Consider the following 25394-nt stretch of genomic DNA (forward strand, 5'->3'; position numbering starts at 1 on the left):
TGAAAACAAGCTCAGATTGCCTATACTTATTAATGAACATTTAGTTGTTTTGCATTTGAACCACAGAATTGGCATACGTAAGTCGCCTACTGTCTTCAATCTTTTTTTCAATATTAGCAAGGTATAAAATCCTAGTTACCATAGTAACGTGTGCTTACATGAAAGAAGAAAAAGATCTAGATGACAAGCGTCTAAAGAAACTGCAGGGGGTGAAGGGACCCTACTAGTATCGCTAACCAATACATAATAAAAGGTCAAATTTGAAAACTTTATAACGTCACATAATATTACACATACACATTTTATGTAAATATTTTTAAAAAAGCAGCATTGATAGCATTTTGTTTAGCCCATAGGTCATAACCAGATCATTTGCTTATCACCAGATGACTTGAAGCAGGTGTCAGAAATTCATCTTTGAACATGTCCACACTCCAGGGTAACCCTTGGATCTTTGACTGCCTTGAATCCGTGAATCACCGTACACATAAATTAACACTTCAACACACAGGGGAAAGAGATGATTTTGGATGCAGTAATCCAATTGTAGTAATAGTGAAGCAGCTATGAGAGAATATTTTCCATTTTACCTCATAATCACATGCCGAGATCCTTTAGCATGGCTTGGAGTAGAAATGTTAAATTTGTCGTGAGTTCATAATCTTGAAAAAAAAACAATTAAAAGCTATTTTAAATTGAAGATTTTTAATGGTAAATGATAAAATGACACAGCTTATAACCTACTTAACAGTAAGAGGAAACACGGCTGGAGGAACCCTGAAAACCTCAAGTGCAAGAATGGAAAGCAGGGATATCATGCAACTAAGAATTTGTTATCGTCATTCAATATGACATTTGTTATTGAATACTCTGTCATTTTTATGTGTTCACTGACGAGTCATTTTAGTCTAAAGTGAAAATATGACAATTTCCAGAAACCTAGATTTAGAGGTTTTGATCAATCAGAACTCCAAAAACACAGAAATAGATTATTACAGTCGTACGAAACGGATAAAAGTATCAAAACCTTCTCAGAAAGTTTGAAACAGATCATAGAAAATTGCTGAAGATCATTTTCTTTATTGTTCCTCCAATGTATTAGTCCTTAAATCATTCCAGCAATGATGTCAATTGTATTACATTTTATGATGCAATCTGCTTACTGCCAACCAAAAGCTGAAAGAAGAAAAGTTTTTATTTTTGTCTCTTAGATATACATTGATGTGATGATAAATTGTCAAACATTTTGTAATTATTATTATTTTTTTTTAAAGGTCCAATGAACACTCCAATTATCAAATTGTTTAATGATGAAAAGCAAAACAATAAGACTGGATGTCTGCCTCCATGGCAACAAAAGCAGGCTGCTATGCACCACATTCTGTATGTCACCCTGCAGAATAATCAGATGTCCTCTCAGGCCTAATAGGTGATGGTTTCTGTGGAACAGCTGCAGTCATTAACGTTACATTAACTAATTAGACTACAAGCTGACTCATTACAGCTGAAGTAAGTTGTGCAGTTAATTGGACATAATAAAACAATAAGGGATGAGAGTGAAGATAAAGCAGGGTGGGGTTTGGTTTGCATCACTCAATACATTAATCATGCATGCCTGATTTTTTGGCCACCAGCTCTTGCGCTGGGGGAGAGAGGGCTCCCTCGCTCTGTGCTTCTCTCAGCTATGGGCTTCTCTGGAAGATGGATGATCTGGACCTTATGTGTGTGTTCCACCGCTCTGGAGAATGGTGAGTAAAGACATCCACTGTCTTTAGCTTGTGATACAATCTTGGTTATAGACAACATGAGAAATACTGGTCATTTTGTTCACATTGCTTTTGCTTCAAGTGTTTGATTTGAGGGATCTACAAAAGTTACAAGATTTGCCGTTTCAATGCAATAAAGAAAAGAGCATTTTTGTTATACATTTTGATTAGGTTGTAAACAAATACAGGGATGACTTAAGTATTCAAACAGATATGTCTTACTGTGTGAGCTTGCAGATTCTTACGAAAAACATACTTAAAGTATCAACAAAGTTGTAAACATAAATGACAATTTAAACTTAGTCAAACACATTTGGCCAACTACAAATTGAAGATTGTATACAAAAAGTTTGAATCATACACTAGTGTAGCCTACTTATTTCTTCATTTCTGTACTAAATGAATGTCTGCAAAAAAGCTGCCCTCTTGTTAAAATGTTAGTTAGGCTATGGCCAATAACGTCCATGTTTGACATATAGAGTGTCTTAATTTGAAAAGATCTATAAAGGCTGGCGTTTTAGAAGCTGACAATTTGGAGACAACGTCATGAATCGACGTTATGTTTTCATGAACACATCCTATTGAAGCGGGCTGTTGTTCAACTCAGTCTGTGACCAGTTTGGCTCACCCTCAAAGCTGTCGAGTGTAATTAACAACTAAAATGCATGCTGAATTCCCACACACACACACACACACACACACACACACACACACACACACACACACACACACACACACACACACACACACACACACACACACACACACACACACACACACAAAGGCCTGGGGACGACAGGGAGGAGGGGGTTCATTATTTCAGTAATGAAGGAGGAGAAGGAGGAGTGTGGTGCAGGCTGCACGTCAACAGTGAGACCTAGGGGAAGTAAAAGGCAGAATAACAACAATTAAACATGAGGACATTTAAGGAATAACTCCTTAACTGAAAGGGCCCCTCATGTTATATGACACATGTGACTTTGTCTCACTCTTTGTTTTTTGTTTCCCCTTCTTGCCTTGTTCATCAGTTGCTCTTAAAGTAACCATGAGGGAAGCCAGTCTGGAGGCGGTTCAGGGAGACTCTGTTGTCCTGCCCTGCTCCTTCTTCACCTCCAGCCCCCTCTCCAGACTCAACATTATCTGGACTATGGCCCCTTCCTCCAGTCCAGAAAACCCAATACAGGTCTGAATCTCACCACAAACTCACACACACACACACGCACACACGCACGCACGCACGCACGCACGCACGCACGCACGCACGCACGCACGCACGCACGCACGCACGCACGCACACACACACACACACACACACACACACACACACACACACACACACACACACACACAACAGAGTAGCTTCAGCTTTACCAGTTGATCTAATAATGTATGATCTGATAAACTGAACTTGCTGCAATGTGAATAATGTTTTTTTTGTGAGAGAGTTTTTGTTCAAAGTTGTTTTTTTTTATGAATTTGTATGTAAAGTTTGGTGAATTCTGATTGCAAACATCCACATTGGAGCCACAGTAACAACGTATTTTTCTATGACACACAACCATCCTGTCCATATTTGTCTGGGTGTCATACTACTGGCTAACGGCTGCACTCACTGCCAGGTGATTGTGTTCGACCATGGACAGGCAATTGAAGACCCCTCCCTCATTGGCCGGGTGGGTTTTACAGGTATGACTTGCAGGGAAAGCCTGTTTTATTTGCATGGCGGTGTTTATGAACAAATAATTATGTGTATTTGTTCAAAAGTTGAGTTCATAAATTGAGCACAGATTAATGTTAACCAACTGCAGGGATTCCCTGGAGTGCAGACATTGTCCTGAATGACACTCGTGTATCAGATGCTGGTTTTTACCGCTGCATGGTCAATAACCCGCCAGAGACCGCAGATCCCGGCATAGGGGAACTGGAGCTCAGTGTTCTGGGTAAGTGTGTCACATATTGTTCATTTTTCTACTTGAGTGAGCAAGTCTAATGGCCATTAAATAGACTGTGGGGGATGCATCTGTGTACATGTGTTGTATTCTCAACTATATCCCCCATTACAGGAGTGCATTTTTTGGCAGTACAAATAGCCTACTGGAGCCAAAGAGGTAAACAAATAGTTTTGGCCAGAATGACTCTTTATCATGGCAATGTATAGCTCCATTTGGATTGTGGATTCAAGTAAAAAGGACTTAACAACTACAAGTCTACAACTATGGATTTCCATAAAATTATGACATTCATGTGCCCCAGGTGATGTATTTTACGGTGAACCCTTTATACTTCAACCCTTCTCTAAGGCCACCATCAGGCCAAAACGTATCCCTTTCCAATGCATTTTGCGTAAATACACGCAAAACAAATGACATACCCTTTAAAAAAAAGAACAAGGACTGTCAATCTTTACGGTTAGCCTTCCTTCCAGACTTTTGCTGACTTTCTTAAATAGTTCAAAACTGCTTGTAGAGAAGTTTGACTATAGTTTTGTGGACGACACATTATTTTAATGGAAAGGAAGAAGAACTATGTGTTCTCACGGCAGGTTGACTCAGAGTGGGACATCTAACAAGAACTTTCCCTAGAAGAACCAGCAAAACAAACTGTCTAAACACACACTGAAATACCTGCGTCCATTTTTTTTGGAGTTTCCAAAGCGTGACATCCTTTTTTTTGTCTGTCATCTTCTGAATATGTTTGCAGCGCCTCCTTCGCTGCCTGTGTGTCAGTGGGATGGAGAGATTGATAAGGGAGGAAGCGTCACCCTGTCCTGCTCGGTGGCAGAGGGCATCCCCACTCCAGAGATCCAATGGGAGAAACTCAGTCCAGAGGAAATCTCACTTCCTATCAACATGGAGGGTCAGTGACAGTGACACACACACACACACACACTATGAATGTAAGCTTGTCCCCAGCACGTGCGTGTCCCCTACATGCACGCACGCACGCACACACACACACACCACTACTGGGTGTTTGTCTTCAGCCAAAATAACCCTTTGGCAGAGTAATAGTCATCTTGTGTGGAGATCATCATTTTTATCATAAAGTTTAATAATTCAGAGATAGTAAATAGACAATCTGAATATAATTCAAGAAAGAAAAAATTGGGTTGGACTTCATGATTTTATACAATTTGAGCATGATGAAGCTCCACAGGGAATAGCAGATTCAGTGCCTATTCAAAAAGTATTCAATCTCCTCTTTGACTTTTACACTTCAGACAATAAAACATGAAGCTAATTCAGGAGAAAAAAAATCAAGTGACTGTGTCCAGAAGACTGTTAAAGGAGTCCTGCAACAATGTAATATGGCACTCACAAATGTATGAGCAGAGAGCTCCTACTGTATAAGCATGTACCACTATGTACACTTTCTCTGTCTATGGGCCGGTTTCAGACATGGATTAAGCTTAGTCCTGGACTAGATTGTACTTTCAATGGACAATCTCTATTAAAAATTCCATTTAGTCAAGGACTAGGCTTAATTCATGTCTACGAAACCTGCCCTACATGTATTACTTTTGTCCTACTTTGATATTTTTTATTAGTTTGTTCTACACTCACAACAATCAATTGAATACCTGTCCGTCCTAGGGGAGGGACCCCTCCTCACCTCTTATTCTTCCTGAAGTTTCTTCAATTTTTATCCTGTTTTTTCCTTTTACAAGTAATGTTTTATAGGAAAGAGCTGGTCTTATGCGGCACTGATTGTAAAGCCCAGAAGCAAAGTTCTAATTGTGACATTGGGCTACATAAATTAAATTGACTTCACTCTCTCTCAGACGATTTGTCCGGCTACGTCCAAATTGTCAACGTGTCATCTCAGACGTCCGGCCTTTATCGCTGCTCTGCAACTAACCTCCTGGGAACAGAGAATTGCTACGTCAACCTGTCCATCTACAGCCGTAAGCACCCCTTGCCTACCCACGATCCTCTCTGACTCTGATTTTGTACGTTATTTATTTATTATTTTGACTCTCTCTCTCTCTCTATGCAGCCCCTGACCAGTCCTCAGGCATACTGCAGGGCGTGCTGGTGACCCTATCTATGAGCCTGTTGTTGCTGGCGCTGCTTGTGCTCTTGCTGTGGCTTCATCGCACCGGACAGGACGGGAGATGGAGGGAGGGGGAAAAAGAAGAAGAGGAGGAGTGTTACAATGAGATAGAGTACACCCCGACTCTGATCAAGCGCTCATTTGTTTGACTTCTCAAGGAATTTAAAAAGAAAAGCGAAAAATGCTCCATCCTGGGTTTCCAAGAGAAAGACTCCAATGACTATTTTGCTCTGTGCAAACCTACTGCGTCACCAGTTTGAAATAAATAACCATGTTTCCAATCAGTGTGGTATTATATTCACCAAAAGGCCGTACTGCATCTGAAAGCACTACAAAAACAAGCTTCTACTTTTACTTTTAGCAGCAGATCTATATCGATAATAAAGCTCTGACCCTGCTCATGTTTTAACCACCACATGTCCAAGTTGCCTTTATTATCATAGTTGAATTGTTGCATTAAATGTCCCAAATCAAATGTGGCTAACAGGCTCAGGTGGTAACCATTATAATCTGAAGAGGTGAGTTGAAAGAGTTTATCTGCAGGTTTATGTTGTTGCATCATTGCCTTTTCCTGTATTACTGACAATCTTGCAAGTCTGCTAAATACTTTAGATCATTATTGTCCACTGAGTGAGAGGTTAAGAGGGTTCATTTCTTGCAAAACAAGTTTACATAAGTTCTGTCTTTTAACCAGCTTTTTTGCCCTATTTTCTGTAAACGCTTATTGAGCTGTAAATGAGCTACTGTGGCACTAACGGTGTTTAACAATATCATTTAAAAAACGGTTTCAACATTAAGTAAAAATTAAGCCCCAAAGAGACCTGGACAAAATAACAAAGCAACAGGACAGATAAAGGGAAATTAATATCACTCGCAGCAGTTGATTTGCAAACAAAGACACAAAAACCTTTAATTTAAATAGAAGAAAAAAAAAGATCACATAAAAAAAACTGTACAGAACATTGAACATTGACTTAAAGTTCTTAAATAAAAAGACCCCTCTGCCAAAAATAACTAAAATAATAAAACCATAACAAAAGTAGGATGGTGTATGATACATTTTGTGCAAAAGAAGTGTTAACTGATTCTTCCCAAACTGCACGTTTCAATGTGAAGAGTGCCTCTCTCCACTCAGCTCTCCCCCTCTGATGGGTAAACAAGTGTCCCTACCCTTAAACCTTAACATAGTGTCTTAAATGTAAAATAACTCAAAATCCAATAATAATAAAATAGATTTATATTTTAAATATATATTTATATACGAAACATGCTGTACATAATTCAGAGATTAAGAAATCCCTTTTTATGGACACCCAGGTATGTCCGTGAACTTGTGCTTTCCTCAGTCCCAAAATAATACCAAAGAAATTTAATAAAAATATTACTCCCTGTTGCTTTGGATACAAGATGAATGAGGAGAAAGAGAAAAACAGATAACAGCACTGATCAGAAAGTCTCTGTTTTTCCTGAGTCGAGGGAGTAACTAACGTGTTTTGAGAGAGGGATGCCGATGCGTTTTTCGCCTGTCGTAGCTTCTTCACAGCCGAGACTGACAGAAAATCTTTAGGCTGCTAAAAGGACTTAAAAAAAAGAGAAGAAAAAAGCTTTGTACTGTGTGAGATGTTGTAAGGAGTTGAAAGTGGGGAAACAAAGAACCAGTGCCATTAAAGAAGTATGAGGCTATAACAATGCAGAGGGCCTTCTGTAATGTTAGTGTGACCCTGTACTAACCTGCCTCGTGTCTTTTTATGGCCAAAAGGTTCCCTGCAGAAGAACTCAATTCCTTTCCTGTTATAGACCTGAGAACGCCAGCCTCATTTTAAAAGTTCCTGCAGGGGGAATGCCGCTTTCAGAGAGATTATTTGGTGAGAAAATAGCATACCAAGGCAGTTACCTGGTGACACCATTAATGCTTTAGCACAAGGCCATTCAAAAACTGTTCAAGCACTGTAGGCGACAACGCCGCTGGAGCACAGGGAAACATTTGGGGGCCGAATTATTAACCCCAACGGCCATCTTCTTTTTCGCATTGCATGATCTACTTTAACCGTCCAAATCTGGGCTCTGAAGTTGCCTTTTTTTCACAGCGGTGGAACAAAACGAGTACAAGAGTGGGAGAGAAACCACAATAAAGTGACTTATTGGAATACTTCCAGTTATGTTGAACATTAAAAAAAAAGAAACAGCCATTGGTGAGATGATACAAATACGATAAAAGCAAACTAATAGGAGGAGAGGTTTGGGGGAGGGGTACAGTTGACAGAAGGCAGATTTCCAATTCCTAACATCAGCACACCATATTGACAAACCCCGGTAAAGATAGCTGTAAGACAATATTAATCAAATAAATATTCCACCTTTTGCTTTCAGTATTTGTTCAACGTTTGTTGATTTCCAACTAAAACGCTGGATGTTAAACTGTTGTAGAAACAGCAGTAGTAGTGGGTATATTAGTAGTAGAAGGAGATGCAGAAGCAGTAGTATAGTAACGGGAGGGGCCGGACTGCAGGCAAAGAAAACAAAAGTTCCCCCGCACACGGAGCAGCCTGGGTCCCCTGCTATTGAGAAAGTCATAAGCTGATCTGAGGGCACGTCATTAATCGGCCAATCCAAAAGAAAACAAGCTCTGTGCACCTGAAACAGGGAGGAACTTGTGATTCTTCAAGTAAAAAAAAAAAAAAAAAGGGCTTTGAACACTCCCAGTGTGTAGGTTGTGCTCAACACAATTTTCACAGATTGGAAATGACCCTCTGCTCGATCGTGATCCACGGACACCAGCTCTGTCCGTAGTTATGCCACATCTCCGTCTGTGTGTCGCTAGTCAGGTCCAGGACTCATGTCCCGGCCTCCACTGTAAACTAGCAGTAAAAGCACCACGTCTTGGCTGGGATGGAAGGGAGTTGTTGTTTATATCCCCCTCCCTAAAAATTACTCCAAGACAGAAAGTGTTGAGTGTTGATTTTATCAGGCACCTCTGTAGGAAATAGGCCAGAGGACAAAGATGACAATTTTTGTGGGATGTGTGTTGTTTAGATTTCTTGTTGAATATGTGTTGTGTGCAGGAAATAAGTGGAGGCTCCTGAATTTGGTCAACATGTGTTGCTAAATATTGTTTGACACAACTGTAGGTGCGGTGATGATGGTAAAACGGGGAAAACAAAACAAGGCTTCTCATGGTTTCCACATATCCTTCACCTGCACATACAGCAACATATTTTAGTATTCTTTTTTTAAATGTATTTATCTTTTTATTGGTAATGCAAATAGAAACTGCTGCTGCAGATGTCAAGTGAGAGCAAGTCAGAGCAGTCCTCTATTCTCCAGTATAGAAAAATAATGAATCCTCAAGCAAAATATCCCTTATAGTCGCACTGGCCTTCGTGGCCTGTCACTACTGTTCCAACCGTCAGGTTGTCCATAGAGACACTGCGTGCCTTTGTCAGAAAAAAGGACCCCTCAAGTACGAGTAGATCATCAGGCCTTACGAGTCCTGATGGAAGTGGACTTTGGAACAAAACAGTTGGCTGAAATCATTTCATGATCTGACGTGCATCAGCTTAGCATGCTATCAGATGTTTGACTCCTTTGGTCAAGAAGGAGAGGGGTGGTGTGTGTGTGTGTGTGTGTGTGTGTGTGTGTGTGTGTGTGTGTGTGTGTGTGTGTGTGTGTGTGTGTGTGTGTGTGCAGCCAAATCCATGAAGTATTGCAGTGGGCCTTTGGAGGATTTACAAATCACGGTTTAAGTTCGTTAAACGAAGGAATGAGTCCCAAAAGACTGGAGTGAGTCCGGCCCGGTCCAGTTTGGAGCGCAGTGTGCTTTCACTGCAGAGACTGTCATTCAGGGTCTCCCAGTGGAGACTCAGCGCAGGTGCTCAAGTAAAGGCAGCTCTGTGGATTCCTCTCGGGGGGTGGGAGGGTCCCCAGCAGTCAGTGGGGACGGATCCATCGTCTGAGTGGCACCCAGAGGATCTTGACTGGCCTCTTGTAGTGGTGCAGATGGAGTAGGCTGAGAAAGGTGAAACAGAACATCAGCACCGCCATTAAAAACATGAATAACAGAACCATAAAAAGATTTCAGTTGCTATGCGTTTCAAATGTATCACCAGCATGACTCAGGCAAGGAAAAGTCCCCTAATGCTCATCAACAGCCAGGAAATGGCTAAGAATATCCTGCAACAAGCAGCAATATCAGGTTCCACGCAAAAGCAAATTAACACAGGCACACAAGGACTTTTCTACGACCCATTGAGCTATTTTGATTATTATTGGAAAAAGCATTGCATTGTTCTGGCCCACTTCCTGCTCGTTGTATAAACTGGATTCACGTTGAAATAATTACTCACATCTGAAATAAACTAACTCTGATTCAACTGTCTTTTGAGTTGTAGATGAAGTGTGCAATATGGATTGAGTAGGTGGGGAAAGAGATTCATAATGTAGGTCCCTGTCCAGCCCCAGTTTTCTCTATTTAAAAGTATTTAGAAAAAATTTGTAAGTGATAAATCCTCAAATTTACTTTGTCAACTCAGTATTTGGTCGATTAAAAATCAGTAAAATAAATAAAATACCAATCATAAGTTCCCAGAGCACATTTAATTTCTAAAATGTCTTGTTGAGTCAAAAACAAGACCTATCAATGAAAACAAGAAAATATTATACTTTAAGAAGCTGTATCAAGGAATCGTGGCATCTTTTTTTTTTTACATTTTTATAATTTATTTACTTACAAAAAGCCTGAAGATTAATTATGTATGGATTGATTAATTGACTTATCGTTGCAGCTTTACATCCCAGAGACTCTTCCTTTGGCATACAGTTAAACCATTTTGTTCTTCAGGCTGGACAGATCCTTCAGTTATACTGACCAGCAACCTAAACCTGCAGCCTTCTCACCTGTGTGCGTATTGTCTGTACTGTTCCTGCATCCCCCTCATCTGCAGCTGGTCCGTTAAAGCCCTTCCTGCCTGAAAAGCTCCACTTGCCAAAGTGGCTCTCGTAGTGCAGTGCCCCTCCAGCCCTCTGGCCCCCTCTGTAGCCTGAGCTCTCCAGGAGGCTGGGCGGGAGGAAGCGCTCTGGGCCGGAAAGGAGGGGCGGAGCCACAGAGCTGCTGAAGGAGAACTGGGAGCTGGACAGCTGCTGGCCCAGGAGCCCCTGAATGGAGGACGCACGCTGGAGGGAGGAGAGCAGTCCTGCCTCCATCCTGCCCTCTGATTGGCTGAGCAGAGCTAACGGGAGAGGTTGGGGGTGGTGAGGCCAGCTCTGGGTCGGACCTACGGGGTTATCTGTACCTGAAAGGCAAGAAAATTCATTTTAACCTCATCAAAAAGGTCTGAAAACTATTGCTCGGCTTGGAATACAGCCAAGCATAAAGTGTAGAGCATGTCAAGACCGCTTTGTATATAGGACAGCCACTAACACAGATTAACGTCTTAATTTTAACTCCAAATTAAGGCCATCCACATCCGATGCAGGAGCCTGTCATGTCCCTCCTGTTATCAGCAGTGTCAGGCAGAACTGTAGCCTGAGGGAATCAACATTTGGTTTCAGGTCTTACCCATAAAGGGCTGGACAGTGGTGATGTGTGGCTGGGGCAGGCTGGAGGCCGGCGTGCTCTGGGTGGTGTGAATAGCTGGGTTGGTGGAAATGGAGGTGGAGCCGCCTCCACAGTCCGAGTCCTCAATGTTTCCTCCGCTATTGCAGCCAGCGCCACAGCCCTTCTGCAACCTGCAACGAGACATTCATTAAAGCCTTTGGAAAGCTGGTCTAACATAGTAAACATCAACATATAATATCAAAGTTTGGTGTCTCAAACCCTATCACAATAATCTGATTGAAAATAAATGTTCAGAAATATTATAAAACAGTCCGTTTGACGGGACTGTGTGGGCGTGGCTGTAACAAAACCATCTCCATGGCAACAGTCACTGTTTTATAGAACGTTCAGGCAAATCACTCCCCAAATGACGTAGTTTTTGTGGATTTGGGTTTACAGTGGCTTGAAGACTTTAACAGTCGCATCTCCGTCCCTGAAGGACTGTGTGTGAACATGTATTGCACATGTACCTGTCCCAGCTGCTGATGAGCCAGGTGTAGATGTTGTGTGGGCTGACAGGGCCTCCCCACACAGACCGGAGCTGGCCGTGGCCCCCGGCGTAGGAAGTGGTGAGCGGGGACACGTAGATGGGGTAGCCAATGGGCTGGTCGCACGAGGAGTTGATCATATTCCTCAGCGCCTGTTTGGCGTTCTGAATGCTGCCACGCTCTGGGTTACGATTGCGCAGGAAAACCAGCTCCTGCTGTTGCCCCGCCCACAGCCCGCGCACACACTCTCTGTTCACCTGCAGGGGGCAGCACAAAGGAATACTGACTTAAAGAAAACCCCCAGCAAAACCCTCACCTGGTTCAGGGTGAGAAAAGCACCCCGACCATTACAAATAGGATTAATCGACTAGTTAAACAATGAGAGGCCACAGATATCAACAAGACAGCAAGTAATAAACAGGAAGTGCTGTGACCTTGATGACTCTGAAGCTGAGGAACCTCTTGTTCAGCATGATGATCTTGTACTCGTCGCTGCCGTCGTCCATGATGTGGCGCAGTGCCAGCAGTGAAGGCATGTTTGCTAGAATAGCGCTGCGCCACACGGGATCACCCTCGTGAGAAATCAACATCTTCTCCTCATTGGCAGTGATTGCATCGAACAGAACCATGGGATCCTCATACTCGTCCGGTGAAGTAAAGTGGTCCTGAAGGAAACGCAGTGTCAGTTCAGAAACAAAAATAATCATCGTCATCATTCTAACCCGAGGGCTGCTTTTCTCCTTTGGGAAATGCTACCTGATGCAATTTGAGGGACATCCGAACTCCCGGTGCAACAACTCGGTTCAGCAGGTCCATATCAGCAAACACCCATTCATCCCTAGGAGACGTGATGCGAAAGTCCCCCTTGAAGAGTGCGTGGAGGCCGTAGAGAAATGGTTCCAAGCTGTCAAGCAGATAAACAACAATAAATAAATAACTCATACTTTAGCATATACATGGGTAGTGACAGGAGGCCTTAGCCACCGTGAGTCTTGGTCATTGTGGCCTGGTGGTTGTACCTTGCAGACATGCTGTGGGAAGCCGTGCCCAGAGCTCTTCTTCCCAGGATACACAGCCCAAAACAGAGGTTGACAAGCGGGGAATCTCTTTCACAAGTCACCGGCTACAACACAATTTAGAGAAGTTCAGATAAATGTTAAAATATTGTTATTTTTTCTACAAATATGATATGGAACCCTATCGACCCATGTGGTTGGTCTGGGGTAAATGTTGAGGAGAGGTCTAACCGTTTGACGCCTGCTGTTGCAATACTGAATCCAGTCCAGGTAAATCATGCAGAATGAGGAGGGGGTGATGCCGGACGCCCTGTGGTCATAGTCCTCATCGATGTTCAGGTTGAAGGTGGGGTCACTGTCCACGTAGTTGGGCCCGAGACAGGGCCTCAGAGCCTCCTGAATGCTCTCATTGGCCAGCCACTCCTCCAGCTTAGTTGACCGACTCACGTAGTAGATGATGCTCTGTTTGAGAAAACAAAAAACACATGATCCAAATGATTGAACTATTATGCATTAACATCGAGATCATCACAGGCTACGCTTTTTAGGTATCATCGCAATACAACAGGCTGACTTGAAAGTGTGTGCACATTTCACATTGCTATTGGAACTTAAAGCCTATATTATCTTATAAACTTAATCAGGCTGCAGTTTACGAAAAAACAACGTGAACAGTAAGTAACACAGATTTTATCACAACATGACAAGGACATTTGTGGTGAAATATCAGCTCATAAAAAACACTATTGTATCAATAGCAATAAATAAAAACAGGCATGTGACCTTGTGAAGTATTTGGAAGCATGATGATGTTAGAACACAAAGAACGACCTGAACGGCTTACCTTGACATAGTACGTGATGAGGATCTTACGCAGATCGAACACTTGCAACATGGAGGCGGCGTTGTTGTCGCTGATGCTGTAGCCCTCCAGTACGTACTTGGTGGCGGCCACCTCCCAAGCCAGCCAGCGCTGGCCGAAGGCCGCGTTGAATGACAACATGTGGGGGAGGTGGCCCGGTTCACAGCAGCAGCAGCCCTCGTCCTCCTCCACACCCTCTGTGATGGCCTCTACCTCCCTCTGCTGACAATAGGTACCTGGACAGATGTAAAAACAGATGAGGATCGGCTGTACAATAGTCTTAAGTGTTTAGTGGTCAATTGTCAATTTGTGAAACATCAGGCAGTTTAACAACTTAGAAAATCACTTTCCATAATTTTACTGGACTAAATAAGACTATAAGAATAATTATCCTCCCTGTGTGTGCATAGTAATCTAAATGAATCATTTGTAGGATGACTGAGTTTAGAATTTTAGATTATAAAGCATTATCTAAAGCATGGATTTATTGGCAAGTGAAAACCTCTGCAGAATGTGACGCACAACATATGTCATTCTCAGTGAACCTTAAAATACACCTACAGCAAGAAAGCAATCTTGTTTTCAGAAGGATTACAATATACTATGAGAACTGGCACAACAGGCAATACTAAATGTTAATGAAAATAAACAAATGTGAGTACAGATAAGAAGTACCATTTAAAATGTATTTCAGGTTACCTTTTTAAGAACTGGCTGGTGACAATGGATGAACAATTAGCACACACAGCTAATACGCTTATTTACCGCATCCTGTCTGTCAATTATTGAGCATTGTCCATATCAAATAACTAAATTAAATTAAATTAAATTAAATTAAATTAAATTAAATTAAATTAAATTAAATTAAATTAAATTAAATTAAATTAAATTAAATTAAATTAAATTAAATTAAATTAAATTAAATTAAATTAAATTAAATTAAATTAAATTAAAACATACATAAAGCAACAAACAATGTCAGCCCCCACAATCCCCTGCTGCTGACCTCTGAACTCCAGACCCCTCAGCTGGAAGGTGACCAGCCCGTTTCCGATCTCTATGATGTGCACCAGAGCGTTGAGGTAGTCCGAGGCGAGGATGAAGCAATCGCCTGTGCTGTAGTTGCCCCAGCGACCGAGAAGCAGGTCTCCACACAGGCTGTGCTGAAGAGAGCGCGTCAGGTGCTCGTAGAAAATCGAGTTCAGATTGTTGTCGTCTGCACCTTTAATAACAAAAAGGGGAAAGATTGTCACCATAGCTACGGAACAAAGATATCGGCGGCCAGAGTCAAACAGGGATCATTAGATGGCTAGAGGAAGCTGTGGCATACCTGGGTTGCGATCTAACTGAGTGGCGAGTCTGGTGTTGGAATGATCGACACGCTTGGTGCTGCAGACACACAAACTGGCATTAGAACAGAACGGAAATGCTTCATGCTTGGACTTTATGAAATACATTTTTCACAATTTGCGCATTGGGTTTATTTTTCCATAGACGCACTTGTAGTCTCGCTCCCAGAATTTAACAGGTCTGGTGTACGAGGTGACAAACACGGCACTGCCTAAGACAGGGTTGAGAGGGGTGGAGAACAGGGCGGAGAAGATGGCCTGGACAAAAAGCACAGCAGAGTCTGAAATAGCAAGAGTTAAGGATCTCACACTGGCAAAACAACTTGAAAGATCTCTGGAATTCATAACATGCAGAACCCTGGTGACATCTGGAAATGTACACAGCAGGTATAGGAGAAAATACAAATTAACACCAAACAACGGCAGACCCCCGCCTTGACTACAAACCAAAAAAAAATAAAAAATCTTTTTGAGTGCTGCACAATAAATGAACTAGCAAGTGCTTGTGCATGGTCATAACTGCGCGAAAGGCCGCAATTTGCAGTAAATAAATGTGCACGTCTCAAAGCGTTTCTCTTTCAGCTGGCCTGCTCTGTCTGTCTGTCTTGCACCAAAACAGTAGACGTTTTCTTTAATTGTATTTTGTAGTGTCTGTATGTTTGCACAAAATTTGTACCTGCATACATAGTAAACAAAATCGCACAACTGTAAGGTCAGTTGTCTGTTGTATTTTTGTATCCAAACAAGCAGTTGTTTATTTCTTTAGTTCGTATTGGCATCTTTGAGCAAAATACTCCCAAAATTTTCACCGCAACACGTTGGGCCGCGCCTCCTGGGTCCCTGGGCAGCAACCACCTTGACTAAGACATTTCCTGGGGGAAACACTGCAATGTAAATACAACAACCCTGTTACAAAAAGTGGCTTGTAATGTTAAGTGTATGTGGAGTCAGATTTCTAAGCTATAGCTACTGACATAAGCTCAAACAAAGTGAAGGATACGGGGCACAGCAAAGGGTTGAGCGAAGGCGTGGAAGGCTGAGCCCCAGGTGATCTGCCAGGGGGCAATGTAAGTCAAAACAAAGCGCAGCTTGTACAGCAGGTCCCACATCTGAGGATTCAAAAGGACAAATACAAAAAGGACTGGTTTTCATTTACTCTTTAACATTTAAGTGTCCCACGGGCACGATAAACTGCTAGAGTAGAATAAAAACGGAATAATTTCATACTATTTGTTAACAGACTTAACTAACCTTGCTGAAGAGAATGGACATGAAGTAGTAGTCGATTAGGAAGGTCTCTGAGAAGTGTGGATAGTCAAAGTGGAAGAAGAGTGTGGTGAAGCACAGCGTGACATACTGCTGTGAAGGGGCGCAGAAGGACGAACGCATCAGCTTCATGCCGGCCACTGAGATAAAGAGAGCTCGACTGCTGAAGGATCGAGGAGAGAAAGAGAGAGAGGAAATCAGACACACAAACAGAGATCTCCGAACCCAGATGTCTGCGTGTGCAACAGGTTAACTGAAAAAGAATGTACCTTTACAAAGACTACTATAGGTTGGACTAAGGGTTGAAGAGGGGGTGAACAAACATAAATATTTTTTTACATCTTGTGCTACTGATCACAGTCTGCAGAAAGCAATACATTATTAATTTGATTCACTGCAGTTCCAACACACACACACACACACACACACACACACACACACACACACACACACACACACACACACACACACACACACACACACACACACACACACACACACACACACACACACACACACACACACACACACACACACACACACACACACACACACACACACACACACACACACACACACACACACACACACACACACACACACACACAGCTAACAGTGAGTGTATATCTCCTGGGAGCAGAGATGGAGAACAGTATAATGTTTGCACGTGAAATAGTTTATAGACGGGATGAGTAAAAGGCTTACTAGATGTCCAGCTCTTTGTGGTTCTGGCCCACATTTCGAGCTTCTGTCGTGAGGGAGTTAAGCACCACAGCCGGGTAGATGAAATATTTCTCCACACACTGCAACCACGCATACAGCTTCTCAAACCACATCAACTGCGCAGCGTCTAGGGGTCAAACAGAAAGCAAAACAATCTGACTCTGTTGTTGGAGGAGAATCAATGGAGAATCAACAGATGTGAAATAAATCTGGCAGAAAATAATTTCAACTGAAAAACATTTCAAAACGTTTTATGGAGTTTATACAATGGGTGGTATGGTATAAACAACATCCCTAGCTGTTATCAAATACTGGAAATTGATCTGCTTAAGAATATGATGCCTGAAAGGAAGATGTACAGAAGGATGCAGGCTACTGTAGGCAGTGAGAAGTTATTTTACACTTAAGATACAATAAATAAAGCTCTTTAGTAGCTCTTCTAGTTTTAATTCAGCTAATTAATCCACAAGGCTGACTTGTTGATTCTTAGTCTATTAGTGAGATATGCAGCGGTTTGATAGTTCATACCACAGTTTGGTGCTGAGATGTTTGAGGTTATGCATTTTTCTCAAGAGCCCTTAAACTAGAGAGCTTACTTAGTTTTTCATTGACTCCATGCAGCTTTATCCAGTGGGGAAACTTAAGTTCCAGTTATTCATACAGTAGTACTTTATGAAAGACGAGCTTTGAAACACTCACCTCGGACCTCGAACTGGCTGTACTCCCTGGAGCGGAGCACAGGATGAGCCAGGCAGAACCATGGCAGCTGTTTGCGGAGCTGAGGCAGGAGATAGTGTGTGATGAAGCCTATAACTCCGGCAAGGATGTACAAGACAAAGCTAAGAGCAGGCTGTGGATAAAGGGAAAAGGAGGGGGAGAGAAAGAAAAAAGAGCTTGAAAAATCTGTTGACATTTATTTTAGATTTTTTATGAAAGGTGTTTATAAGAAATAGATCATATACTCTGCTCCAACTCACTTGAAGAGCGATAAAAACTGTGCTGGCACTGATGGCGAAGGTAATCACAGCCATGAGGGGACACATGACGAGGTCTGAGTGAAGGATCTCATTCTACAAAGAGACAGCAAGAAGGCAGGAAGCTAGAGTTTAAAAATACTGACACTCAGTGCGTTTACATGCAGACTCATAATCGGGTAACTAAACGAATAAGACTTCAACAGGACTTTTAAACTGCATGTAAACACCTTTATCCGATCTACTTCGCACACAAATCGGCACAATAACGGACAAGAGATGTCGGATAAGAACACCTAGATAAGTCGTTCGTTGTCGGCATTCTCTCTGCATGTATACAGGGATCGGACATCGCTTATCGGACTTCTCGTTCTGTGCTTGTGTGCCTGCGCGTGATAGGCTACACCATGGGTTATTGACGGAAGAGAACCGGACGTGGCTCTTTCAACACTTGTTGAAAGCATGGTTGAAAGGGCTACAGCGCCACCTAGCATAGTGGAGACAGCCATGCATTGGACATTTATCCGATATCTGAAAGGCCATGTAAACTCAGACAAGTGACACGGTCCGTTCGAGTGTCTAGTTCGATATATGTGATAATCTAATCTAGTTGTGCCATGGAAACGCATGTGAAATCCAAAGCGACACCTTCCCCACTGCTCGGCTCTGCAGGCCAGTGAGCACTGATCCTTACCACGGAGTTACGCAGCTTCTCAGGAAGAGGGTCCTTGATCTCCACAGGGGGTTCTTCTGGCGTACGGTTTTCCAACTCTGGAAATAACTTAGACCGTACCAGTGACCTGATTTAAGAGAGTGTGAAAAACAAAGCTGATATGTAATATCAAAGTCTTCAAAAGGATGCCTTCAGGCAGACTTCTTTGTCTAGATCACTCACGTTTTAGTAGCTCTCAGAGCCCATTAGATAATGTACTTACATGCATGAAAAAAATTGTAAATTTGCTTTATTTTTGCAAAGTATGTCAAAAAGTATATACAATGAACTGTTTGGGCTGGCAGTGGCTACAGACAGTTGTTAAATGATGACCTATCATGGATGTAAAAACAAGATTTTCAATTATCTCAGGCCATTGTTGACTATGTGAAACACAAAATACTGACCACAGAATGGTGGGATCACTGCTTTGGCGGCTGAGGTGGTAGGATAAGGCCAAGAGTAGGCCACAAAACACAGAGAACAGTACTGGCACATGGGCATCCCCCCACGGTGCCTAATGGGGAAAAAATATATATACATTTACTTATCTGTACACATTGATTACTTCTCTTATCAGAAGCTTTCTACCACAACAAAATACCTATACAGGGCTGTACGCTTATTTTTTAAAGTGGTAGCACTGGTGCTAGCAAGCAAAAAAAATCAGTAGCACAAAAATAAATTTGGTAGCACACAAAGTATGATCGAAAACTTGCATAACCTTAACCCTTGCATTTCGCTCTAATTACCTTTGAGCATGTCATCTTGGTCTCATTTGAGATTCTCAATTAATATTATTTCCTAGTGTGTGCAGTAATAATTGTAGAAAAATTAATAGGGGTGCACTGATTGCAATTTAGACAAAATAATCTAACCTGCCAATTGCAATTTGGCAGGCTGTCGCACTAGTTAGGGTTGCCACCTTGGATTTAGGAAAAAAAGGGACACTTGAATGTTTGGGGCGGAGGGCTCGGCCATTATTAGGCTACCAGTTCAGACTGACCAGTGTAATGACCTATAATAACCATACACACCTACAGTGCTTTTTACAGTATAGGCTAAATAGGGAGACTGAGGTGGGTGGGGACCCTGGACCTTGTAGGGGGGCCCCGGAAGAAAAAAATGCAACCTTTTAAAGTAAAATTCATCAATCTGGTGCACTTTGAGAATAATATTGCATGCAACCATGCCCAGGGGCCCAAGGGCTCGGGGGGGGGGGGCCTAAGCCAGAAATACTGATAGTAACTTTAAATGTTGCATTGTCAAAGAGCTCAGTCACTCATGTCAATAACAGGGTCCAACAAGGAATAGCCTAAATATAAGGAAATAAATCATCATGGCCCCAACTAGGTGACAAATAGAAAAGCAAGTGCAAAACAAAAGCATTATTAGCTCTGTCTAAGGGGCTTCATGAGGGACAGCTAAGCCCCCCACACACAAACAGGAATAAGCTTGCTATGTGTAAATTCTATACTGTTCATGAAAAGTAGCTTTCCACCCTGTATATGTTGCAATGGGCCCCTCCATCATATAACATGAGTCTGCAGACCAATCTACTGTACTGTTTTCACAGTTGCAGAGTAAAGAGTGCCTGTTTAAGAAAAATAATGTTCCTTCTGCAGCTCAAGATTTGATTAAAATGTTCCTCTGCTCTGATGCATTTAACTTTAAAACGGTACAAAGAGTCTGGGCCCATTATCTCATAATCCGTCTATGAACCAACTGGTTTCCACAATCTTTTTTATTTTCGCGGGCAGCATGCACAAGCATTATTTATTAAAAAAAAAAAAAAAAAAAAAAAAAGTGTGGGGCCCCACACAGGGTCTTGAAACGGGCCCCGAGATCGTTAAGACCGCCCCTGCCCGCCCGCCTCTCCGATGCAATAGCGGGCGCAACAAACTCCTCGGCCCGTGTGAGACGGCCTTAACTACTGAACGAAGGAAGGAAATCAAATGAGGTTTTGGCATTTTCCCCAAAAAACGGGTCACAGCTGGTGAAAAAAAGAGAACAATTCTGGGAAAAACGGGACGGGTGGCAACACTAGCACGAGTGCGATTGGAGTTGTATTCATCATCGCACGTGATCAATTTCAGTAGCAAATGCGATCAAAACTGTCGCACTGTACAGCCCTGCTATACTTTCACATAGGAGCGTCTCTGTTCCACTTACATTGATGGCACCGAGGCAAAATCCGTACAGCAGAGCGGCCATCAACATGCTGCGAACGAGGCTGAACAGAGATGAGAGGGGGCTGGTAGTGGCTGAGGAAACAGCAGCAAAAAGATCAGGAGGAAGAAAAAACAAAAACAAACAGTTCTGTGTAATTTTATAGCTAACAGAACTGACTGAGATGCTTTCAAACTTCCCTCATTTCCTGACAAGGCATTACATCAACATCCTGTCTGCAGAGACTTGTTCTTACCAGTCCCACCGAAAATGTGCATGTCGATCTGCTCCAGCAGACACATCACAAACGTGTTGACCTGAGGTAGCAAACCAAACAGGAAAATGACCGGGAAACACAAGGCAAACACTGTTGGACAAGAGAGAGAGAGAGAGAGAATATATGGGAATAAGACACACATACAATAAACAAGCAAACAATTTTACACTTTGGGAAACTTAATAAATGACCGTCAAGTCGGGTACAAAAACTAACCAACGAGCACGTCCCTGACACAAAGCAGGAAGTGTCCAGAGAAGAAGGTGACACCGTAGAGAGAGAAGGGCTGTAGGCTGCTGGAGCGCCCAGATAGGTCAAAGATCCAGATCATCACACAGCACAAGCAGAAGTAGACAGGTCGACTGTACACAATGATCCAGTTATGGCCCTGTAAAATAACAAACACAAAGACAGGCCACCATTAACCTACAATATTAAGCCAACAAATGTCCCGTTTTGGTTAATGCTTTGAGATCATTGTATCATTATATATACGTATATACACTCACCAGCCACTTTATTAGGTACAGCAATTCAATTTCTTCCTAACACTTATAACTAAATCAGCCAATCACATGGCAGAAACTCAATGCATGTAGACCTGGACAGGACAATTTATTGAAGTTAAAACCGAGCAACAGAATGGGGACAAAAGGGGTTTTAAGTGACTTTGAACATGGTGCCAGAAGGGCTGGTCTGAGTATTTCAGAAACTGCTGATCTACTGGGATTTTCACACATAACCATCTCTAGGGCTTACAGAGAATGGTCCGAAAAAGAAAAAATATCCAGTGAGCCGCAGTTGTGTAGACAAAAATGCCTTGTTGAAGTCAGAGGTCAGTGGAGGATGGGCAGACTAGTTCGAGATGACAGAGAGGCAACAGTAACTCAAATAACCACTCGTTACAACCAAGGTATGCAGAATACCATCTCTGAATGCAAAACATGACCAACCTTGAAGCAGATGGGCTACAGCAGCAGAAGACCCCACCGGGTGCCCCTCCTGTCAGCTACAAACAGGAAACTGAGGCTACAATTCACACAGGATCACCAAAATTGGACAATAGAAGATTTGAAAAATCATGCCTGGTCTGATGAGTCTCAATTTCAGTTGCGACATTCAGATGGCAGGTTCAGAATTTGGCGTAAACAACATGAAAGTATGGATTCATCCTGCCGTGCACCATCAAACATGCCTCGTTCAAAGTCACTTAAACCCCCTTTCTTCCCCATTCTGATGCTCGGTTTGACTTCAGCACCCTGTCTTGACCACGTCTATATGCCTAAATGCATTGATTTTCTGCCATGTGATTGGCTGATTAGCTATTTGTTTTTATAAGCCATTGAACAGGTGTACCTAATAAAGTGGCCGGTGAGTGTATATATAAATATAAAAAATAAGGTGAAAGTAGTACTCACGTGCATTGGAGAAGCTGCATCTGGTTGTACACTCTAAAAACAAAGAAGCAGGGAATTTATAGGTTATGGTTACACAATTTGCATAAATACAAAACCAAAAACAGATGTAAGCATAGAAGTTTTATGTTTTTGGATAAACAGAAAATAGTGAATAAAAAAAAGGGAAGATCGATAAAATAGCACAGTTTCTCCCAGCGTGAAGACATTTACATAGATAAATAAACAAGATGAGATACATTTTGCAAAAAAAAAAAAAAAATCAGAGGTTAGCTACCTTTAGTAAAGAGTACTGGCAGCTGGCAATGACCAGGCAGAACTGAAATACCCAGATGTCCCTGAAGAAGCCCTGGAGCAGCAGTAGGAACCCCAAGAAGGCCACCAGACTGGCCAACACCACAGCAAACACATTCTCTCCCACACGGCGGTTCCTGGAGACAGAAGGCAGAGAAATGTAATAATGATCAAATATCTGAAAAAACATTTACCATCAAGAGATACCTACTGGACATAACCTGTTATTAAAACACTTTGATTAAGCAAATATTCAGTTGAGTACTTAAGTTAAATACAGAGTTAGGATGCTTTTCTTTAAGATATCAACAGCTCATGAAGTTGACTGTTACTTTATTTTCTCAAAACAGTTACAAGAATTGGTCAACACATATGAATGACGAATGTAACACTGCCTGGTCATTAGCAGTGAGTGAACATGATTTTACTTTAATATCAGAACAGAAATGAGATGAAACTATGACTCAGATCCACTGTCGTACATTATTCATACAATAGTAAATAATATTAAGGCCAACCAAGTAGAGAGTGCTTTGTTATGGGGAACAAGGAACCAACTAGTATTATCTATCCTTTACTCAGCAGTCTGGCTTACCTGTCCAACAAGGCCAGAAGAGCCAATCGATCGTATCGAACCCTCAGCCACTTCCCGGGCAGCACCCAGAAGCGATAGTACTGTTTGGGTTTGGCCTTCTCCTCAATCATCAGTGTGTTTTCCTGGGATTCTTGTAGCGACTCGTGGTCCAGATCAAACTAAGAGATGAGGTGAGAAATGAGTGAGGAATTCAGACGCAGAAACAACAACGGCAATCTGTGACAAGTTTTTCCCCCTGAGTTAGAAAGAGTCCACATAAATTATCTGCTACACCAAACACTGCTAACCTCAGGCATTTCCAGAGGCACCCTGCGCACCTGCATGCCCTGTAAAACCACAGGTCTGGGCTGGAGCATGGACAGGACTGGAGCCCCTTCCTGGACCTCAGTGGAGGTGAAGCTTGAGGATTGGGACTGTCTCTCCCTTTCCCTGCAAAGTGTGACATTTTATGGCATTAGTTGCAGCTTTTAGTCGGAGCTTCCTAACAGAAAATGAACTCTCAATCTTGGTAAAAGGCATCACTAGTAACTGCTTTACAACTTACTGAACTGGGTCCTCATAACCGCCTCCACCAGGTCCAAATGTGTAGGACCTCTTCACTCCTGTTAAACAACAGAAAGAAAGCTAGAATTGATACTTTAAATGGGGAATGATCTTTGCTGAACTAACAGATGACACTTGTGTGCCCATCTGTTTCCCCAATTTGTACTACTTTATTTTCATTCCATAAATCTAAGAACAATATTCCATCACATGAAGGAGAAGCAATATTGATGAAGAGAAATTAAATAGTCGTAAAACAGAAAGGTGATGTTCTTTTATGTAAAGTGGGGTCAAAATGACCACAAGTCAAAAAACGTCTACTGAGCATTTCTGCAGCAATTTTCCTGAAAGTCACCGACTTGTATCAATCTTCTCATTTAACCCCAACTTTAAAAAGGCGAATGAGCACATCCCCCAAAATGTTTAAGTTTTCCTTCAGCGGCACTGACTCACCGCCCTCGTCAAAGAAGTAATGCACTGCTCCCTCTGTTGTGTCGTCGAAGGTGGAGGCCTCGTGGACACCACCACTGCGGGGCAGTAGGAGTGAGGAGGCAAACTGTAAGGCCGAGGGAAGTGTGCGGGTCCGGGAATGTGAGGAAGTCCGAGCCCGCTGGAGGTCCTGAAGGCTACGGGAACAAAAACACAAAACATCCTGAAAAACGTTGTACACATTTGTTTATGTAACTTTGGCAATGTTAAGCTAAAGCTGGAATGTTCCCCGAGAGGTACTTTCAATTAAGTCATGTTTGATTATCAATACTCCAAAACTTGCTAAGAATATTAATTTTATGGCAAACACGCATACTTAATAATTTTAACACTAACACTAAGATCTGCTAAGTGGACTAACCTGGGAGGGGATCCCATGGTAGATGGGGGCGGTGTAGGGTTGCTCCCAGCATTGTGTCTCCTGCGGATGGCCTGGGTCCTCTTAACACTGCTGACCGAGTCGTGTTTGTCTCCATCCTCTGCAGCCAAAGCTATAGAGGGGTTATCAGTTACAGATATACAACAGGTTACATTACAGTGTCAATGTACACAAGACAAGGCACCACCTATAGGCACCCCATGCACTCCAAACAGGCAGCAATAAAACATTGGCCTTTAACTGATTTTTTTTTTTTTAAGATATTTTTTTGGCATTTTTATGCTTTATTGACAGTGCAGAGAGACAGAGGTGAAATGGGGCAGAGAGGGGAGTGACATGCAGAGAACGACCGTCGGCGGGAATCGAACCCGGGTCTGCTGCTGGGCCCGGCCCGGGGGGGGGGGGACGCCCTACCAACTGAGCTAGGGGGC

At 42.4% G+C, this 25394-nt stretch overlaps 2 protein-coding genes across 3 annotated transcripts in view; one reads left to right on the forward strand and one right to left on the reverse strand.

Moving 5' to 3' along the window:
• Window positions 1–1684: 1684 nt before the first annotated feature.
• Window positions 1685–5968, forward strand: LOC307261206 (immunoglobulin superfamily member 11; the record flags this gene model as incomplete). The annotated part of the gene is made up of 7 exons (XM_080041690.1): window positions 1685–1748; window positions 2795–2949; window positions 3386–3452; window positions 3575–3706; window positions 4467–4622; window positions 5548–5670; window positions 5763–5968. The coding sequence occupies 7 exons, from the start codon at window positions 1685–1687 to the stop codon at window positions 5966–5968; spliced, it is 903 nt and encodes a 300-aa protein (XP_079897816.1).
• A 735-nt stretch (window positions 5969–6703) lies between these two features.
• LOC307260370 (pecanex-like protein 3) overlaps window positions 6704–25394 on the reverse strand; it is a 29103-nt gene continuing 10412 nt past the window's right edge. Inside the window, exons 8-36 of one of the 2 annotated variants that reach the window (XM_080040591.1) lie at window positions 24946–25075; window positions 24549–24721; window positions 24097–24154; window positions 23870–23981; window positions 23553–23710; window positions 22941–23094; window positions 22667–22699; window positions 21465–21636; window positions 21228–21338; window positions 20975–21066; window positions 19210–19319; window positions 18785–18890; window positions 18094–18186; window positions 17816–17966; window positions 17099–17243; window positions 16379–16556; window positions 16128–16236; window positions 15279–15408; window positions 15109–15167; window positions 14785–15000; window positions 13761–14014; window positions 13148–13378; window positions 12920–13023; window positions 12657–12804; window positions 12335–12565; window positions 11883–12157; window positions 11374–11543; window positions 10713–11107; window positions 6704–9825 (exon numbers count right to left, since the gene is read on the reverse strand). In XM_080040591.1, the coding sequence (XP_079896717.1) occupies window positions 9679–9825; window positions 10713–11107; window positions 11374–11543; window positions 11883–12157; window positions 12335–12565; window positions 12657–12804; window positions 12920–13023; window positions 13148–13378; window positions 13761–14014; window positions 14785–15000; window positions 15109–15167; window positions 15279–15408; window positions 16128–16236; window positions 16379–16556; window positions 17099–17243; window positions 17816–17966; window positions 18094–18186; window positions 18785–18890; window positions 19210–19319; window positions 20975–21066; window positions 21228–21338; window positions 21465–21636; window positions 22667–22699; window positions 22941–23094; window positions 23553–23710; window positions 23870–23981; window positions 24097–24154; window positions 24549–24721; window positions 24946–25075 (4445 nt within the window). In that variant the 3' untranslated portion in view covers window positions 6704–9678. Of the gene's footprint in view, window positions 9826–10712; window positions 11108–11373; window positions 11544–11882; window positions 12158–12334; window positions 12566–12656; window positions 12805–12919; window positions 13024–13147; window positions 13379–13760; window positions 14015–14784; window positions 15001–15108; window positions 15168–15278; window positions 15409–16127; window positions 16237–16378; window positions 16557–17098; window positions 17244–17815; window positions 17967–18093; window positions 18187–18784; window positions 18891–19209; window positions 19320–20974; window positions 21067–21227; window positions 21339–21464; window positions 21637–22666; window positions 22700–22940; window positions 23095–23552; window positions 23711–23839; window positions 23982–24096; window positions 24155–24548; window positions 24722–24945; window positions 25076–25394 lie in introns of both variants that reach the window. The other variant, XM_080040590.1, reaches the window with a different exon arrangement.

Source organism: Ammodytes marinus (genome assembly GCF_949987685.1).
Source record: "Ammodytes marinus genome assembly, chromosome: 14".
NCBI classification, from domain to species: Eukaryota; Metazoa; Chordata; class Actinopteri; order Uranoscopiformes; family Ammodytidae; genus Ammodytes; species Ammodytes marinus.